General features: G+C 59.9%; 1 protein-coding gene across 1 annotated transcript in view; it reads right to left on the bottom strand.

The window, feature by feature from the left end:
* The window catches only part of NIBAN2 (niban apoptosis regulator 2), a 53,403-nt gene that overhangs the window by 24,180 nt on the left and 9,096 nt on the right, over nt 1-20,127 (bottom strand). The window contains exon 2 of the mRNA XM_068914360.1: nt 1,184-1,314. Coding sequence (XP_068770461.1) covers nt 1,184-1,314 — 131 coding nt within the window. The remainder of the gene's footprint in view (nt 1-1,183; nt 1,315-20,127) is intronic.

The following is a 20,127-nucleotide window of genomic DNA, read 5'->3' as shown; positions in this document are numbered from 1 at the left end:
ATGCTGTTTCCCAATCACCAGTGAGAAATCAAAGCAAATCCTACCAATTCTAATTATAGGCCAAGAACAAACGATCTCCCTTTCCTCTTCTAACCAACGGCTTCCCATCAGGCACAGCCTGAGATCCTGTGGCCGTCTCTCTCTGTCGAAGCTCGTGCTCCCTTCCCCTTCAGAGGGAGGAAGTGTGAACAGCCTGCAGTACGGCAGCTCCACTGAACCAACAAGGGAAAAACCTCAAAAAGTAGCTGCTAGCAAGAAATCACAGCACGGCCACAGTCCAGGACTTGAGTTCATCTCCCTTTGGTCCTGACTGGGAGGCAGAAGAGGAGGGGCTGGTCCCCAGTAACGCATCTGCAAGCAATAACACCACCGGGGAGACAGCTGAAGTCTTTGCCACTGCTTTTTGCGCAAGAAGTGGAACCTGATTGTGACAGAGACTTCAAACCACCTTCTTTTACCAGCACAGGGTCAGAGAAGCCTTTCAGGTGGAGAGCTCCTCAAGGAAAGGTTCCCTGCCCTTCCTCTGTACATTTGTCAGTGTGAGAGCCCCAGCTGCACCTAGAGGAGCAGAGAAGAAAGCCCAGCATGCACGCACAGTCCCATGAGAGCAGACAGCCCCAGTCACACTACTACTTTCAGGCTTTTATCAGGCACAAGCAAGTCCTAGGAACTTCTTATCAGTTAGAAGTGCCTTCAACAAGCCCTGTCATTAAACACACAAATTAACTTTGGGTCACAGCCAAAAGCAAGCCTCACCCCCTAGTTGCTGGGTGTGCTTCTTGCACCGATTTGAAAAGAAAATCTCTCCCAGGGAGCCACACATGGAGCTCGCTGCTTTGGCAACCAGCACTCTCCAGTCTCCCTGCCGTGGGCTTTCCCAGCACTGGAGCACCCAGTGCCCCTTCCGCTCCTGCAGCGGCAGGAGGTGTTTCACTGCCGGCTCCCACCGTGGCACCTAACCATCTCCAACAGACCCGTGAGCGCTGCAGCCCCACACACCAAGGAAGGCATCCCCCATACTGCAGAGGGGATAACGGTCTGTGCTCGCCGGGCACGGGGAGCAAGCTGCCAGTTGGCTGCCTGACGCTGCAGCACAAGCCTCCACTGCAGAGAAAGGAGCTGAGCCCTCGGCCCTACACAGCAGCCTGAGCTGGCTCCAGGCTCAGAGGAGCCATGCCCTTACCTTGCGGTGGAGTAGTTGCGACTGCGGCCCGCCGTTGCCTTCGATTTCATAGCGGACACTGTTGAAGAGTGCTACTCCGTACTGCTCCTTGTAGCACCGGCAAAACTCGTCCAGTACCTTCCCAGTCTTCTCTGCAAGGGGAGAGCAGAGTGGCATTAAGGCAGGGCTGTCACATCCCCCCAGCGCCGAACCTTCTCCGCCTCCTCCATCACCTCCAGCTTGTTCGGCTTCCTGCCCAGGATCAACAAACCCGTCCCTTCTCCATAGCAGGTTTAAATTCTGCCCCCGCTAACAGCAGCTCGTTGGGCAGAGCCCAGAGCTTCGTTAGAAGATAGCTGCTAGCACTAACCAATACGTTACACGTATTCAGCGGTTTGCTGGTGCAACAGCTGAGCGCCAGTGAGGAACAGGCAGAAAGGCTCTCCGGAAAGGTTGGAGGCAGCTAGCTTAACTGCAGAGGGGATGGGGAACGTACGTACCCCAGCATTACAGGGGTCACTTGGGGCTGCCTTGGCTCCAGCGGTTACCCAAGAGCTTGGCATTGGCTGCAGGTGAGATAGGTCTCACCTGCTATGCCGCAAATGGCTTGTCCAGGACACCTGGGGTGAAACCACCTGCCACCTGCAATCTCCCCTTTCCCAGCCCCGTTTGCCCATCTTGTCCTTCAGAGGGAAGGGGAACAACCTCCCAGGTAGCTTTTGGAAGCTTTGGTCCCTCAGGCAGACCCCGCCAGGATCTGTGTGGCCCTAAGACAATGCTGACACTTGGTCCCCCAGACACGTCTCGCGCACGGCTTGGTTCGACCCTGTGCACCCAGACCCGCTCATTCCCAGGGAGCAGCAGCAATCAAGGCACTTGGCCCAGCAGCTTTCTGTGCAACGTTTACCATCACTGGGGCCTGGAGTGCCCCATCCCTGCCGAGGCCTGCAGGGCTGATGCTGCACAGACAGGGCAGCCGTCTGTCCTCCAGCCCTGGAGCGCTCACCTAACCTGCTGGCAGGAGCCACCGACCTCCTGGTCCTGTGTTTGCTCTGGGACCTCCAGCCCACGCTGGCCCTCTACAATTTTTTCCAGGGCCTCTGCACGGCATGAGGAGCAGCAACGGAGCATCATCCCCAGCTCAGCACCTCTCTCGCCAAGGGGAGATGCCATCCCTCTGTCAGCTGTTACACACCCATCGGCATCTTGCAGCGGCTGGGGTCCCCTGCGCCCCCTCCTGCTCCTCGGGAAGGAAAGGCGTTAAAGTTTTCTGCCCCTCTCTGTGTCACTGCAGGGCCTCTCCCTCCCCAGGCCCTGCTGGCAGAGCTTCCCACACCTGCTCCCACTGCAGCACCTTTCCTGGCCCTGAGCACCTCGGCCTCTGTGCAGAGCGCCCCGGAGGCAGGATGATGCTGGTGCCTTCAGCATGGCTCTGGCATTTCTTAACGAAGCACGAAGGTGCCTTGCGCCAATGTTCAACCTGCCGCCCACACCTCCCGCTTACCCATTAAACATGGGGCTGAGCTGACTCTCAGTGGAGGCTTAACAAGCCTGGGAGAAGGGATGGAGACACACAGACGCCCCCAGAGCTGGGTCCTCTCCCAGCACAGCCGCACGCCCCAGGTTTGCAATCTGCAGCCAGCATCGCCTGGCAGCGGGCCCCTGCTCCAAAACCACCTGCACCCTGCTAGGTCCGTCATCTCCTACCTGGGCACGCGACTTGCCGAACCCCCTGCCAGCGTCCCCCTGTGCCATCTCCTACCTCTTCCCACTCGCTCGAGCTGCTGGGAAGGGACGCGGGAGGATCCGGGCTGCTTCGGGCTCAACCATCCCTATCCACATGGAGGGAAAGACGGCTGTGCCGGCAGCCCCTGCGATCCCCTCCAGCCTGCCACGAGATAGCCTCATCCCAGATCATAAATTTGGACACCTTCCCCCTTCCCACTCGCAGCCTCTGAACACCTTCCCGCTGCCCTTGGGCCCGCGGGAGCAGGGTTCAGCGCAGGGCCGTGACTGATCCTGCCGCTCTCTGCCCTCCATGGCCAGCCCAGGGACTAAGCCGGCGTTAGCAGAGTCTTTTTTTGGCGTTTGATGCTAATGCCTCAGATTCCTCTGCGAGGCAGGAAATTCCTGACATTAAACTTATTCCGGCAATACTAACAGGCCTGCGCTGCGCTTCCTGCGTATTGTGCAGCTCCGTGTCTCGGTCCAGCTGCGCGGGCCCGCTCGAGGCCGGGGGAAGGACTTCCTCCAGGATCACCCCTGAGAGCGGGGGGTGACTCGGGCCCCCCCAGCCCGAGATTCGTGGTGGGGTCTCAGCAAAGCACGCGGGATCCTCCCGCGTCCCCGCGGGAGACGTCCCACAGAGGCGCTGGGGAGCCCCGCGCTCTGCCGCCAACGCCGCACGGGGGAAACGCGTGCGGCAGGATCGGCCACGGGGCAGCGAGGGGCAAAGCCAGAAGGCGGCTGGGCAGCATGTCTGGGCTCTCTCGAGGAGGCAGCGCCGGAGACGTGCAAGGCGCCAGGCTCTCGCTAGACCTCGGAGCCTCCTGCCCGCTCTCCGCAGCTCTGCGGGCAGCAAAGTGTGGTCCCCGTGGCCCAGCCTTCCCGCCTCCCTCGTGCCGGGGAAGGCCGGGGGGAGCCAGCCGGAGCCGCCGTGCCACGGAGAGCTGGAGATGCTCCAGGAGAGCCTCTGTGCGGTGTCGCTGCGCTGTCACCCACGAGCAGCCGTGCAGCCCCTGCGTGCTCCCAGCCCGGCATTTGCATTTTTCCCCCTTTCCCAGCTCCCGTAGGCCTGCGTGGAGGCAGCGAGCTCCCGTCTTCAGGCAATGCCCAGAGATGGGAGAGCCCGAGACCCTGCAGCCTGGCCAGGGCAGCTGCACTGGGGCCGGAGCACCAATCTTAACATCAGTCTTAACATCATGCCCGCGCGGCACCAACCGCCCACGCAGCCACGCTGGAGCAGCGGAGACCAGCCGAGATCGGCTGCTCTCCCTCGGCACGTCCCGCCACGGCAGCATCCTCCTCCCCATCCAGCGTGGGGCCGGGAGACGTTTGGGCAGGAGGGCACGGCGAACCCCCCGCAGAGGGGAGGGGCCCGCCCTGGCACGGATGGAGCACGCATGGCTCTGGCTGCGGGGCGCCCAGCAGGCTCGAGCAGGGCCAGGGTGAGCAGCGGAGCCGGACAGCCCCTCTCTCGCGCTCTGCGGCTGGGGAAGAGGCCAAGTTTGGGCAGCCGCCGGCTAGGTCGCAGGCGACGGCTGCTTTTAGAGCCGGTTACGCACTACCCGCGTGGCCGAGCCACCTGGATTTAAAGCAAAGAACAGAGCTGGCCAGCACCAGAAATGAGCCGTTTCCCCCGCAAGCAGTTGCAGGATAAAGTCACCGTACCCCGCTCCAAGCTTTCATATAAATTAAAAAAAAAAAAAAAATGCATGCACACACACAGGGGGAAAAGCATCACACGAAAATCACCCCCCTTCTCTAAAGTTTCCCACAAGAAAACTGCAGGAGCCCGGACATCACCCGGGGACGCAAGCTACAACCAGGGGGGCAGCAGCGTCTCCTGCACCCGGCGCCGGACCCCGAGCCGCCGCTGGCTTCGGAGGGCAGCGGTTCGGCGGCTGCTGCCGGCGCCCCGGGAGGCAGCTTGGCAAGGGCCCCGCGCGTGGGCAGGCCGGAAGCGGCCGTTTCCAGCAAGCGTGCCACCCTGCCCCACGTGGCACGCGCGTCCCGCGGGGAAAACCCCGTCTCCAAGCCTCCTCGGGCTTGAAAGGCTCGGGGAGAGCTTGCCAGCACAAAGGTTTCCCGAAGCTTTCTTTGGCACGAGGGACCTTTATTTTGAATTTCTCTCTCAACTTTGCCCCAGAGAGCGCGAAAGGGAAAGAATTCAAGTTGCCTGCAACTATTTCAAACTCTTCAGCCTTTCCCAGAGATGGGGCAATAGGAGGCGGCAGGAATGCTGCATCGGCATCCTCATTGCGGAAGCCGGGGCGATGCTGGGTGCGCTAAACCAGACAAAACACACACGCGCGTGCACACACGCCGGCCCCAGCACAGCGCGGCGCTTGCAGCGGCAGCCAAAAGCCTCTTCCAGCAGCAGCCGCCCCAGAGTTGCATTGGCGGCAGCAGCCGCCAACGAAGCCGAGGGGGCTGCGCGAGGGGCGAAGTGAAGGACCAGCCTGCGGCCGCACGGTGCAAACCCTGAATTCGCCCCAGCTAGGAGCTGGGAGCAGCACAGGAGAAAACGCCACGCGATCGTAATGGCTGGGAGCAGGTGGCCGAGTGCCAGATGAGACCGCAACACAACAGTGGTGAAGGACCACACGCAACTTTCCCCCCACACCAGTGCTTTGCAGCATGCATCTATCAAGCGAGGTGGCACCAGCCAGCTCTGAAGACTCACAGGCAAGTTGAACTTGGGCGGGAAGTGAGCATCACCCGAGACCACAGCAGGATGGTTCACAACTCCAGCATCCCTCCGGGACGCCCCAATTTTGTCACTTCAGCCGGTCTCAGGGGTCAGCAGCAGCTTGCATCTCATACAGCGCTTCCCTCCTGAGCAGGCCTGAGAGGACGTTTCGAGGCTCAGCTGCCACCCAAACGGCTCCCTCCCACGTGGGTCTGCTCCCCTCCCAGATTATCAGCGGATCTGACCGCGCCGGCACCGCGCGCCTGGTTCTGCGCCTGCATCAACAGCCCCAGGTCACTCACGCGTGCAGCTCTCGCCGGGTTTTGGCCCAGGGCAGCAGGAGAGCCAGCAAGGCGCGAGGCTCCCCCAGGACCCCAGGGCTTCTCGCTGGGGACCGGCGAGGCGACGGCCGGCTCAGCGCAGCAGCCTGGCCACGCTGGGAGGTCGACCGCCAGGAGTGGGCTTCAGCCGTGGCCCCCAGGCAGACGCCGAGCCAGTCCCGGCGCCGCCGTGCTCCGAGCAGGAGGGACACGGTGCCAGGGAGCGCCGGCCTGCAGGGGATGGCGGCAAGGTCACGGAGGAGGCGGCGCCAGGGCTGGAGAATCGCCTGGGTTTAAGAAATGCATTTTGTACGCCAAAGAATGAGAAGCCTGCTCGTAAGAGCAGAGAAATTCCTCACCCTTAGTTTGGCTTCTTCTAGTGGAAAATAATAGCCTGCTGTACCTAGTGGACACAAGCAAATGGAGTAACTTCTGTTGCAGCTTGCAGTCTGCAAAAATCTATTATTTTGGCTGGAGCTCTGGGCAGCGATGTTGACAGCTAAGATTTAGGAGGGCATTTTGAAGTTTAATTTCCTTTCAGTTCATGGGAAAAAAGAGCTCCAGTTCCCCAGCAGTCAAGGCAGCTTAGTCACTCATTCTTCACTGATTAATGACGGGGCCAATTAGGAGTTCTTAAGTAAATGGAAAAGCAAAAGTCAATTACTTGCAGATACTGAAACAAAAGATTCGCAGTCAAATATCCAAGACAACTAAGTCTTCCCCAGCTCCAGCAGTTTAGCAGCCCAAAAAGCCACATTGCCCTTCTGGATATTTATGCCTGGTGGGCAGAAGGAAGCAGGCAGGGGACGCGTTGCAGAGGCCCGCAGCTCCGTGCCAGGAGCTCTGCTTGAATTTCCTTTTCTTCCCCTGCTAGCACCGGGCTGGCAGCACCCTTCACCTGTGCCCCGCACTGGCAGCAAACCCTGTCCTCTGCTGTTGTCGCCTACCTTGCACGTTTCAAGTGCTTGGGGAAACGATGCTACCCTACCGGAGCCTCTGCTTTCATTACAAAACATCTGTGCAGGAAGGGGTATGAATCATGACCCTCCACTCATGAATAAAGTCTTTTGGATGGCAAGTTAAGAATCAAACCTTCCCCTTTCCTCCTCTCACCCCCACACCCTCTTTTTGCTTATAAGAAGAAAGACTTTAATTAGTGCAACTTAAAGTCAAAGACATTCACGGTCTGTAATATCACCGGCAAGCCATATCCGTGGCACCACGACCCCAGGATGCGTGACAATTCCTTCCCTCTCTACTCAGCCCCCATGAGATCCACAAGCCGCCTGCTCACAGCTCCAGCGCAGACGCTGCCCCGCGCCATGGCCACCAGCTGTGCCTGGTTTCCGGCCTCTATAGATATCTCAGGGTTTGCTCTTGGGAAGCGTCTTTGTCTGCACACTTCCAGGGCTGCCGGGAAGAGGTGCCTCTTCCAGCGAGAGGAGCCTCAGGCAGGCAGCTGGGTTTTGCCTCAGCATCTGATCCCCACGGACAAGAGTGGCCAGAAGCACTTCAGCACTCATGTACTTGGCTCCTGCCATTTAGACCAGCTCATCTCAAGTCACGAGGCAAGACAGGATCCACAGCTTAAGCCACTGTGCGATGTCCGCCCTGTGCAGAATTTGCTTGGGTTTCTCTGTGACCACGCTCAAACCAGAAACAAGGAGAGGCGTGTAGACACACTCCAAAGATCTGGAGGAGGTGGGCCAAAGGTACCACTGGTTCAGCAGTCACACGGAGAGGTGACATAAGGAGGAACTGGATTTAGTGGATTGAGACAACTAGCAGTGCAATAGCAGAGTTTTGCTCAAGAAAAGATGTTGGGAAATCTGTGCTTTAGATCACAGCAGATGCTCTGAGAGCCTCTCCTGTCCTATGGGCTGGTCCAGGCAGTCAGACTTTGCCTCTCAGACACGTGCATACACAGAACAACAGCAGCATCCTCCTTGTGTGGCGCTTAACGCATTAGGGCCTGGCTAAGAGACCCTAGCTGGGCCAGCACCCCACAGCAGGCACCTCCAGGGTCCCTTCCCAGCAGCATTCTGATGGCTGCAGAAGTCAGAGACCATAACTAAATTTTGTGCAGAGGCAGGAAACATGTAAGATGCTCCCAAACACTTGGGAGGGGCCATCCTGCCCATTCTCTCTCCTTTAAGAGGCTGAACATAAACCCCCAAGCCATCACCTTCCAGCGCTGGGGATTGCCAGATAGGTCAGACAGCTGCCCCCTCCTTGGTTGGACAACGAAGGCCACCCACAAGCTATCTTCCCTCTACCCGGGAGCTTTGGCTGTACATCTAGCCAAGAGCTAGAGGAATTTTTGGAAAGCCAGAGGGTGAGTGGCAGTCCAGGAAACTTACACTGAAGCCAACACTCAGCTTCAGAGAGCTCACAGCGTGCTTTGCCCCAGGCCTCAAGCCAGCAGAGAGGAGCACCAGCCACCATCCTACAGCAGCATAAACCAGATCCAAGTCTCCTGGTAGCGGTCAATGGCAAGACGAGAGGGCAGAAGCGTTTGGCCTCTGCATCCCCCACGCATTCTTAGGTGCTGAGTCTTGTCTTGTCCCCTCTGCTTGATTCCTGGCGAGGAGCGCACATCCCCACTGTGACTAGGCCATGGAGGCATGTGGCTCAACTTGCTTTCTCCCCTCCAAGCAGCAAACGCCCCTATCTGGGTGCGGGTGCAGACACCCACGGGAAAGAGTTTCAGCAACTCAGGTGCATAAAACAGCAGAGGGACTTTCCTTCACAGGGCGGTGACGGGTCCGCAGTCTCCTTTAGACTCTGCTTTTCCACAGGTCCCAAACACAATCTTTGCTCTAGGACCTGAGGTTGGAGCACACATGTGCGTGGTGCTTACCCAGAGCTCAGCAGAGCTCCAGACCCACAGAAAAGTCCCGACCCGCTTCCCAATGTAATGGACATGCACCCCTCCTTCACGCAGAAATGCCCGAGCCCATGGGCACCGTAGGCTTCTCCCATTGCTCCGAGCACCACCAGACTGGTTCCCACTCGCACCAAACACAACCCGGCTTGGCAAACCACCATCTATGGCTTGGCGCTTTGAGCTTTGCAACCAGCCCAATGCAGAAGTGCCTTTTCTGTTGCAGCCCTGGGTTGCTCAGCTGAAGCAGGCTCCAGCAAGTTGCTCTTGTTCCTTGATAGCAAGGCAAGACTGAGGCAAGTTGTCAGCAATAAGTAGTTTGTGGTTGGAGCCGGGTGTCAAACAGCACCCATTAACGCTAACGCCCCTGTCTCTGCCAGGGCTGGGATTCCTGCTCAGCCTCCCAATAGTACCTTTAATCAGGCACTTCATCTATTTCTCTGCCTCCGGGCTTCCACTCCTTCGCTACAGAAGCATCTTGATGACTAAGATTCATGTGGCACTTTGCAGGCTGCGATAAACGGGCTCTACAGCAAGCCAGCTTTCACACGAAGGGGAGAGGAAGGGCTCTGCATTTCGCAGGGGTGGGACAGACACGCCAAGAGCAGGCTGAACGCGATGGCAGGACTGGCTTTTGGGAGCAAGGAGGGATGAGTTCAGGTTCTATCTTCCATGGTCCACTCTGCCTTTGCACGGAGAGTGTCCCTAAGGCATCTGGCTGTTTCCTACCTCGCCACATCTGTCCTGCACCCCCAGTGATGCTCCAGTCCGTGCTGAAAGGCCACCAGTGCCAGGAGGAGGCTGCCGCCCCCCCAAGCCAGACATACCACAGGCTCGCAGGAACGGCAAGGTCAGCAGCTCGCAAGAGAGAACAACGACCACAGTTTGCCCTCTCCAGCTGACATGCTCCTCCCTTGAGGACACTCTAGAAGAGCGACGAAGAACAAGCAGGCAATGCAGGTTTGTTTTTTTTTCCCCCCTCGAGTCCTGCAGAAGCTGTATCACAACAGAGGACTGCAAAGCCCGCTGGGCGAGAGGCCTCTTCCAGGTAAAACGAGCCGAGAGAGGTAGTTTCTGCCCACCCCTTGTACCAGTTACGCAACAGCAGCAGAGCACAGCTACCAGGAACCACAGCCAAGCCCAAAACAGCAACAGCAGAACAGGTACGGGCTTCTGGTTAACTGGGAAGGGAATAAACCCGTCAGAGGCCTGGGCCACTGGCTATGCAGGTACCACTGCCAGAGGCGTATGCAGCCCCTATCCTCGCTTACTTGAGATAGCTCCAGGTCCGCCCCGAGCTGCACCACCGCAGGAGGTAGTTCCCACTGTCAGAAAGACTCAAAAACATCACAGCAAGCTGCTGAAGCGGAAAAGCCTGAGCCTAGAATGGGTTTTGCCTGGAGTGGGTGCATTTTGCTCCTTAAAGCGTCTCCAGTAATCTGAGCGCCCCTATACATGCAGATCAGAAAGCAGCCCTAGGCCTCGCAGCCCCTGCAACCAGAGCCATCCCCACCTCTGGCACCCCTCAGACCAGAGCCAAGAGAAAAATTAAAATGCCATGTGCCAGCCCTCCCTGCCCCAGGTCTAGCCAGAGGCCTTTCTGCAGAGAAGCAGCATCAGCCCCAGCTGCGGTGGCCCGTCCCCAGGAAGCCCTGACTCAAGGGCACCATCACTCAGGCCCATTTCACAATCCACCTCAAAGAAACCTTCCTCACTCCTGAGGACCGGCCCCAGCTCCTTGCCCTGTGCTGCCGTACCCTTCCCTCCAGCCCTCTGCCTTTCAGTTGGCCTGCCACCCCTTCAGGTGGTGCCCCCTGCTCCAGTTTTCGCCAAGCCTCAACAGCAGCACCGTTAAATGTTCGTATATACAATGTCCTGGACTCAGTGTACAGAACGGGCACTGCCCAGGTTATTTTGGGGGCATGACCTTCCCCTCCCTGTCATCAGACAAAAAAGAGCCACTGAAAGGAAGGGTAAGGGCTGAATCCTCTGCCATCTCCACTGCTTTGAGACCTGCAGTCCTTGCGATAGTGCCCAGTATGGGAAACTTGCCCTTCTGAGACCGCAGCGGCATGAGACCCAGGCTCCTGGTTTGTTCTTACATTGCAACACTTTTCCCAGGACAGGCCACCCTGGTAGCAGCTCAGGCTGCAGAAAGCCCTGCCTGCAGAAGTAGGTGGACAGAGCCCATTTTCTTCACTACCCTTGAAATCACATGAAAATGAGAGTGATGCTTTAAATAGCCCAGGCCATGGCTGGCAGAGTCAGCAGGTTTGGCAGCAGGGTGCTCAGACCCTGCACAGTCACCACCACGCCACGGCAGGCAGCTGCACTCAGCAACCGGGATGGCTCCCAGGACAACGACTCTGCCCAGAGCTACCCATCCGAGGGCATTTCCACGTGGACATCCACGAAAGGGCAGCAGGCTGGCAGCCTCCTCCTGCCCAAGGCTTGGCCAGGAGCAGGGGAGCAGCCAGATATCAGCAGGATCATTGAAGAGGACAAATCTGCACGCACGCAACTGCGCCAAGGGAAAACCAAGGCTGGGATCTCCCGGTCCTACTTCATCCAGGCTTGGTGAGGCAGGATCTCTTTGCTCTCTGGAGGAGGACTTAGTGCTTGTGCCTCAGAGTTGGGCAGCTGGGAATTTGGAAATGGCTGAGTTTGCATGCAGCCGGGATGGCAGCGGCACTGAGCCATCCCCACCTCGCAGCTGTGAGCATGAAGGCTACCTGGCCACCTCGGAGCCACGCTCCCGGAGAGGCTGCCAGTTTGAGGGAGGATGGGACAGGCCTGGCCCCACACTCGCTCTGTGCCGGGGCTGCCCATGGCAGGTCTCAGCCCCAGTGCCGGGAGGAGCATCACTTCCGCAGCGCGCAGGTCCCACTGCCTCAGGCCCATACCCAAGGACGGGATGAGGTTGGATGCAGCCGGATCCACACTGCTGCTAAAGCAGCATGCATCAGGAAAGGCCTTCGGCTGCCGCGATGCTGCCATCCTTCCCTCTCTCTGCAGGGACTTCTGCAGCATGAGGCTTTTCGACGTAGTGCAGGAACTGGGGTAACGACAGGCTCCCGTGGGCTGGAGAGGGACCAGCAAGACGAGCATCTCCTCATACGCCTGGATCCCTGGGGGCTCGCAGTGGGGATGGTTCCCGCAGCCTGTGGGCACATGGTGACACGTGGCTTGTGCGCCCTGGGAGCTCCCACCACGCTGCCCGGGCACCAGCAGGGGTGGGCGACTGTGGCCGAGCTTCGCCCCTGCCCCACAGCACTGCATTTACCCCACACGTGGAGGAGGAGAGGCTGCATCCATGACCGACAGCAGCTTCTCCTGACCCGAGGGCATGGCTATCACCGTACCACGAATCGATGCTCCTCCAAGCATCCCTTCCAGGCAGCGCCCGGCAGGGCAAAGGGGCAGCACTCCTCCTGGAGGACGCGACCCTGGGCGAGGAGCAGAGCGAAGAGCCTGCCTGACTCAACCTCCTCCGAGCGCACCCCCTGCAAACCGCCCGGCCGAGCTGCCAAACATCGCCGCGCCCGGAGAGCAGGCCCCACCTGGGAGCCTCCGCAGAGCTGCTCTTCAGATGGAAAGGTGAGCTGAGGCTGTAAATGATAACCCTTCTGAACAAGGTAGGGGAGCAAGACCCCAAAGCCCAGCAACCCGCACCAAGGCCCACGTACGCCCCAGCCCTCGCTGTTCCTGTTGCCTGGCTTAGGGATTAGCAAACAGAGCCAGCTCCAGCTCTGGCCAGCAGTGGAAAGAGACTTCTACAACACAGATGCTTATTTCCACCCGATGACATTTGATTCTTTTATCACCTGGGCATCCCATGCTCCTATCCCTTCAAAGATAAATCCCTCTCAAAAAATTGAGATCGGAGATGCCCCTTCCCCTTTCCTGACTCTGTAGGATCTTGGGCAGGTAGGAAAGGGTTAAAGTTTAAGGGAACCTCAAAGCAGCATGGTAAGGTTTACTGCTCCTCTGTGGGTTTAACCACAGCCATAGCAAGGGAGCAGAGCTCCCATGAAGGACTCCTTGGCCCTCCAGAGAGCGGGTCCCTGCTGCTGGTGGCCAGGACGAGCAGGCCACCCATTTGGCAACGCAAGCGAGCAGCAGCAAAAGCGTGGGCTGGGGATGCAGGCTGCTCGCCTGCTCCACTGAAAGCCTGGAGCAGCCCCCCAGCATGGGAGAAGGGAGGAGAAGGTGAGGAGAGCACAGGGACGCAGAGCTGCCCTGCGGACACGTCCCTGCGCGGAGCACCCCAGCACGGCCGATGCCAGCGGCCGCCTCGGGGCTCTCCCGAGCATCCCCCCTGAAGCCGCCACGAGAAGAGGAACGCGAGGGCGCGGGGATCCCCTTCCCCGCAGCTCAGAAGCGAGCCAGCCTTCCTGCATGCAACGCGGAGTGCGCACGCGGGGAGAGGGGCGGCTGGTCCCCGAGGGCACAGCGGAGCCCGCACGGGGGGTGCACGGTCCCGCTCGCTGCTGCCCGCCCCAGCGGGGTCTGCCAGGGGGCCGGGGGAAAGGCACCAGGACAGCCTGGCAATGCCCCTGCTCACGGTGATGCTCAAGCTTTGCCTTTGAGACAGCAGAACTGCTTCCTGCTCCCTGAATCTTTGGCTGGTTTGGATGATCCCCAAGGGTACAACCTGCCGGCAGACAGCTGCCAAGCCCAAGGCAGGAACACCACGCTGACTCTTGCCTAGGGCAACCAGACCTCCCAGCTGTCCAGGGAGCAGATTTTGGAGCCCTGGCTGCAGGACGGGCATCACCAGGAAGAGAGAGCAGGTCCACTGGGACCTGCTCCCAAGGCAAGGTGAGGGCAAAGCAAGGCAGGGTCCCTCACTGTGGCCATCAGCCGTTGCCTCCTACCTCCCAAAACATCCTTGAGCCTCTGAGCATCCCCCTCGGGGGGTGGTACCCAACGGTTGAGCTGTTCAAGCCCAAAGCAGATGCCAAACCACACTCACAACGCAGGGCAGTTTGCAGTGCACAGTCTGACACAACCGAACGGGAACAGTCAGCCAAAGCTTCTCTTCAGACCACATCCCGTTTTGTAAGCCCAAATCCCAAAGCCCCTTTCACCAGATGCATTTTTCAGGCAACAATTATTCCCGGCCTGCTGTTATTTAAATATATCGGGGAAAGGAGAAGGTGTTTTCGAAATCTAAACCTTCCCTCAAACCTCCTGCACCTACGTAGGTAGGATCGTGAGGAGGAGCCGAGAGCAGCAGCTGGGAACACGGCGCATGAACCACTTGAGTAAAACCTCATTGAGGGGAGGGAATTTTCCCCCTGGCAAAGAAAAAAAAAAGAAAAAAAAGACAAAAACCTCATTGAATCAGAGTCTTTCGGCCTGGCTCAGCCGTGTCCCCGCACCCATGACGAAACCTCGCCTGGCTCATTTCCCCTGGCTGGTCCAACCGGGGAGGCCTGAGTCACCGGCAGCCAGAGGAAAACCGCAGCCGCCGAGCCGGGCTTGGCCGTCCTGAGAAGGGCGAGAGAAGGGAAAACCAGCTAGCAGCGGTGTTCGGAGAGAGAAATCCTCCCTCCGTCGCCCGGCGCGGCCCCTGCGGCCCCTCGCCGCCGGGGAGCGACGGTGACCTCCAGCGAGGCGGTGACGGCCGGTCGGGCAGCGGCTGCGCTTGCAGAGCGACGGAGGGGAGCGGACGCCCGGAGGGGCCCCGGCGCCGCCGCTCGAGGACCGCGCTCCCACCGACAGGGCAGCAAGGGACGCGCTGGGGTCCGCGGCTCACGGCGACAGCTAACGCCAGGCTGAGCTCGCAGCAAAGGCACCAGCAAGCCTTTCCCTGGGCTGGCGCCGGGGGGCCACGGGACATCCTCAGCGCCCGGGGCGATTCCTTCTCAGCTGCGGACCTGTGCCCAAGAGGTGGCACGGGGCGGTTTCCACCGCCTGCAGGCGCTCCGCTTTACTACTTTCCTCCGATGGGTTGCCAAAAGCTCGATGCCCCTCCAAGCGCCCTGCCGCCGTGACCCCAGCGCAGGAACAGCCCCTCGTCGGCGCGCGAGCGGTCCCGGCTGTGCCGCAGCCCGCGAGGAGGTGGCCAAGGCCACCTGGGCTAGCCGGGGGTGCGAGCCCCTATGCTGGGCACCCCTGTCCCCCCGGGGCAGCCTCACGGGACGGGTGCGTGCCCGTCCGGCGAGGGCGACCGCAGCTTGGCAGCCGGGCTTGCCAAAGCGGCCGGGGCAGGAGTTAATGGCTAATTTAGCTGGTCAATGATTAGCAAGCAAGGAACGGCTGCTGGGGAGGTGCCCGCGCTCCCGGCAGCCCCGAAACGGATGGCATTGAAAGACATATCCTCAGCGCCCTGGCACGCCGCTGCCTCCAGCCCTTGCAGTTTACACCTCGGAGAGGCGAAGAATGGCCGGAAGGCGATTTCCAGTGAGATAAACAGGAGCAAAAAGAAAAGGGCCCCTCCTCACCCGGCCCCCGGCTTCCATGTGTAAGCAGGGGAGGTGGCAGCAGCCCCCCTCACCCGGGGCGCTGCCCGCCTGGGGGCTGGGGGGGCTCGAGGGCAGCCCTTGCCACCGCCCGACCCCGGCCGGGAGCCACCGCGGGCCGCCCGACCCGCTGTTCCCGCGCCCGGCGCGGCGCAGGGGAGCGAGCAGAGCTCTCGGCTGGCCCCGCGCATCCTGTTTACGCCTGGCCAGCGTGAAAGGAGCCTGCCGGGGCCTCGGCGCGCGCGTCGCCCGGGTGCTGGCGGGCGGCCAGCGGGCGCCCCGCCGCCAAGCACGGACTTTCCCACGCCGACCACCTCCTCCCCTCGCGTCCTGCCCCTCGCGTCCTGCCTCGCGCTGCTCCCACCCCGCCACAGCTCTCCGGGAAGACAACGAACGTGCCTCTTCCAGCCACCACCCCGTCCTGGGCTCAAGGGGCAGGGGAGGCAATTTGGGAAAAGGGCCACCAAGGAGGAGGCTGGTGCCAACAGCTGGGTGGGCAAAGGGCACCTAGCTCCTCAGGGCTGCTCCAGTAGAGCCCAGCCATGCCTTGCGGGGGGGTTTGCAAACCGCACCTCGGCCACCCACGCTCCCTGGAGGTGGCCAAGGTCACTTCTCCCAAATCCCAGCATTGCGCACGCAGGAGCACAGCCTGGAGCAGAGGTCACCGAAGGCTGCTGGGCCGCTGCCAGCACCGCAGGGCTTCCCCCGCCAAGGGCGTGCTGCACGCTGGGGACAAGGTGCCGAGCAAGGCCTTAGGCTAGGAGCATCCTTCTGAGGCCCGAGGAACATCTGCAGCTGATGAGCGACAGCTGGCAAAGGGAGGCACGGGAATAGCCCCAAGGGCTGATCCTGGCCAGGAGCAGAGCCAAGTGACTCCGCTGGCGATGTCACCAGCTCTGCTCTCCAAGCTGCCCCATGAGAGCATTGTACCAGGGTCAGTGAGGGCTGGTCTCTAAAACAAGCTTTAGCGCGCAAAGGGAACGCAACGGCTTAGGGCAAGCTGGGCCTGAGCGACGCAGTGACAACCACAGCAGGGTCAACCCAAGGCACAAGGGAGGCGGCACAAGATGCGCCGCTCGGTGACCCCAGCAAAATGCAGCCTAGGAGGGCACCAAGGAGCGCAGAAGAGGCGCTACGACCTCCCTGCGTTGCGACGGACCGAGCCACGCTGCGGGCATCCCCTGCCAGGCCCCGGGTCTCCCTCCGGGGAGATGCGGGGGCCCCCCAAGCCCGCAGTGCTATCTTCTCCCACCAGCTCCCTCCATTCGGGACATCTCTGCACCAAGGCTAGGCTGGGGCAGCAGTACCAGGAGCCAGCAGCGACAGCCCAAGGACATATCGTTGTCCTGCTTCCATAACTCAGCGACGGGCTCCCCAGGCTTGCGAGCTCTCCCGCGCTGCCAGCCGCCCCCGAAGGATTAACCTCCAGCCTGCAGTTTAGGGTTTCAGGAATTTGAATCTCTGCCACCCCGCTCCGTGAATTTCCATCCAGAAAACACAAACGCCTTCACATGCGCCTGACTCAGCTCCCAGCGTGAGCATCCCCGCGAGGCGAGAGCCGGCGCTTGCCGCGTGCGCAGGAGGAGAGCGGCGGGCTCGCCGCTGCCTCCCCGGCGGCCGGTCGTCCTGGCCAGCAACTGAAAAGAGCGGCAGAAAACAGGCCGAAAGAGGGCTTGTTTTGGATAAAAGCGAAACCCTGCCGCTGACCATGACAGAGTGCATGTTTTCCCCCTCTCTAAGAGCCAGGCAAGACTGAAACCAAGGAAAACCTGATGCGTCAGACTGGTGGGGGCGGGGGGGAGGGCTGAGAGCGTTTTCCCCTCTTACGTTCCTGTTTTCACACAAACGCACCCAAATGAGCCCAGACTTGTGAGTAGCTGCAGCTGATCTGAAGCGACTTTTCTCCAGCAAACAAAGATTATTCCTCCCCGCTCACCTCCGCAAGGGTTTTTTCCCCAGCTCTCCTTCAGGCCGCTGCCGAATCCTGCTTTACACCGGCACTCCACTTTCTCCGCACCTCCCGTCTAGTAAAAAAGCTCACGTAACCCTGGCGCATCCCACCAGGCCGCACGCAGCCCTCACCCCCCTCTACCTCCTGGTCCAAAGGCCCTGTTTCTGCTCAGGGGGCCTTATCGTGATTTAGATTAAGTTTATCTTGAGCCAGCCGGGGAACAAAGAGAAAGCGGAGGCCAGCCTTAAACGCCTGCCCAGACGCTTTGTTCCGCTTTATCAATAAGCTACACCCAAGTTCAACCAGCGCTGCCCTGCGTTTAGACAAGGCTCGCTTCAGATAACTAGCGGGAGGACAGAGATCTCTGGGTTACTCCAGGGCTACAGCTGTCAAGCCTACCTGCAGGCTAATTAACGGGACGAGTCAAAAGGGGAGGGTTGCGCTTTGCTAAGGGGCATCTGCTGCCGCCACCGAAGCTCGTTGCATAGGTTGCAGCCCCAGCGGGTGCTGCACGGCTCCGTAGCTGGCAGAGCTGGAGATGATCTAAGCAACTGTTTGCCTTCTGACTAATGCTCTTCTCGGGAAGGGTGAAAAGAAAAGGGGGGGGGGTGCTGAGCAGGAGGAAGGGATAAGGCAGGAGAAACCAGATGGGCCCAGGCCTGAACTGGTTCGTCCTCCGCTGCAGTGTCTTGGCCGCGCACGGCTCTGCCCCAGGATAAGTCAGAAGAGTCTCTTGTGCCAAGCCAGCTTCCACGCAGATGGCGTCGCTGCCGAACGGCATGTCGGTGGGCCAAGAAAGCCTCCGCTGGGGCACCAAAACCCAGCCCCCTGCAACAGGGCGCAACGAGGCTGCCAAAGCAGCGTTGGAGTGAAAGAGGAGCTCCCGCTGGCTCCGACAGCCCTGGGACCTGCTGCATGGGCTGGGGCAATGGGTTTGCACGCTGCTTACGAGGGCTCCGCAGGCAGCTGCCGAGCGGCTTAGAGCCCATAAGCTTGATTTGGGCAACGGGCCACCCCCAGGGGCACAGCTCACTGCTTTCCTGCACCCAAGGGCTGCCTTCCTGAGAGGGGCACCAGCACCCTGTTAGCCGGAGCACTGCAGCCTCTGGAGATGCAACGCCGCAGAGCTAGCTGGACAAAGACCCCCGGTGTCCTTCCTTCCCCCTGGAGGAGGTATTCCCCCACACGGACACGGGGTGCCACCCCCCACCAGAGCTGCGCCTACCCTGTCTGAGAGCACCTAATCCAGAGCTGCCGCACCCAGCCGTGGTAGTTTCATAACACCGATCTCCTCCCAGCCAAAAGCAAATAAACCTGTGAAAGCTGGGTTTTGCTCAACACATCCACAGAAGGATCTCAAGCAGACCACGGACTCCACTGGGGAAAAACATAAAATAACAAATAAAGCAGCTTCTCCTTGGCCTCGGAGCAGTCAAACCCCCCAACGGCGTTCTCGACCACGCTTCGGACACTGGGCTGGCATGGCAACGAGCGTTGGGGAGCTTCAGAGGGAGAGAGAGGGCTTGCAAACCCTTCACCTGCTGCTTCTGGTGGTGCAGCAGGTCCCTTCTCCGCTGCAGTGCTCCCAGCCCTTCACCCCTGCCCGGTTTGAAGCGGCTCGCGTACGTTCGTGGTACGTCCGCCACGACCCGTGGGAACCCGGCAAAGGCAATCTGCAAGTAGGTCAGCGCAAGGCAGATTTCAGACACTTGGATTATCTGCACCCTCCAGACAAGCAGCCGTCCAGGAAGTCAAATCCCGGGGACCAGCTCCACTCCTCCGGTTCGAGGTGGCATCCAGCCCAGTCGAAAGAGGGATTAGAGTCCTGCTACGTGACTGCCTGTGTTTTTCCGCAGTGTGGATGCCTGTCTCCTGCTGCTCCCCAGGAACACGGCTGCTCTGGAGCTGCGTGTAAGGAATGTGTATTTGAATAACAAATAACGTTTGGAGCCTTTGAATCTCTCCCGAGACGCTGGTCATGGCCGGACTGAGCCCAGGTATGGGTGAGCTGGAGCAACACGTTCGGGATTCCTTGGAAACGGAGTCCTCTCACACCAAAGGCAGGTGAAGCGCCTGCCCTTAAGCAGGTGATTTCCTGCACCAGCTGCATGATGGGGGTAAGAGGAAATATCCCCATCCTCCCTAGGAACATCCCCCTCAGCTCTGCCTGATCTGGACAAGACCTTCCTGCTCCCATCCCAGCCACTCCCTGTAGGCCCAGGATATAAAATCAGATGAGGTGCTGGCATGATGAACCAATGAGGAGGGGTAGTAAGTGTCTCCCACCATGCTACCCTGTCTCATCAGCCTTGCCTTTGGGCATGGCCAAAGCATGGTCCATGGTCTACACAGCCATGGTCTACACGTACCCATGAGTGCACTCAGAGCGTCTCCGTGGAGCAGCTCAGGGGCCTCCTGCCTGATGGTGGGCGAGTGTCTCACCCAGATTTTCATAACCCACCAGTGTTTACCCAGCATCAAGCCAAGCAAAAGCAGAGCTGTGCTCCTCCAGATGTGACTAATGATGGTAGCACCAAGATATTTCGGAGTGAGAATGGCACAGCCCTTCCTTCCCCAGGCTCCAAAGGCAACCTGATCCCAGGTCGGGCAGCTCCAAGCCCCTGATGGGGGATACCACCCCAAATCCAGTGCTGCAATAGCAGCGGAGCACAGCTGGGGACAGAGGACCAGCCAGCCTGCCACCAGGTCATCTACGATAACCCTGCACATTTTTTGTCCAGACAGGGTCTCGAGGGCCCAGGTAGCATCCACGAGGCAGGGCTGCCAGCCCTTGGGCAGAATGTGTGCTCACCCCATGATTTGTGCTCCAATGAGAGGAGCTGCCCCCACAGCAGGGTGGGAACTAGCGTGATCCCTTCACAGATAAGGCCCTGCTCTGCTACCAGCACTAGACTTTCGAGATCATTGCTTC

Source organism: Struthio camelus, chromosome 20, assembly GCF_040807025.1.
Source record: "Struthio camelus isolate bStrCam1 chromosome 20, bStrCam1.hap1, whole genome shotgun sequence".
Lineage (NCBI taxonomy): Eukaryota > Metazoa > Chordata > Aves > Struthioniformes > Struthionidae > Struthio > Struthio camelus.
The sequence above is the reverse complement of the archived record's forward strand: the minus strand, read 5'-3'. Positions and strand labels throughout refer to the sequence as shown.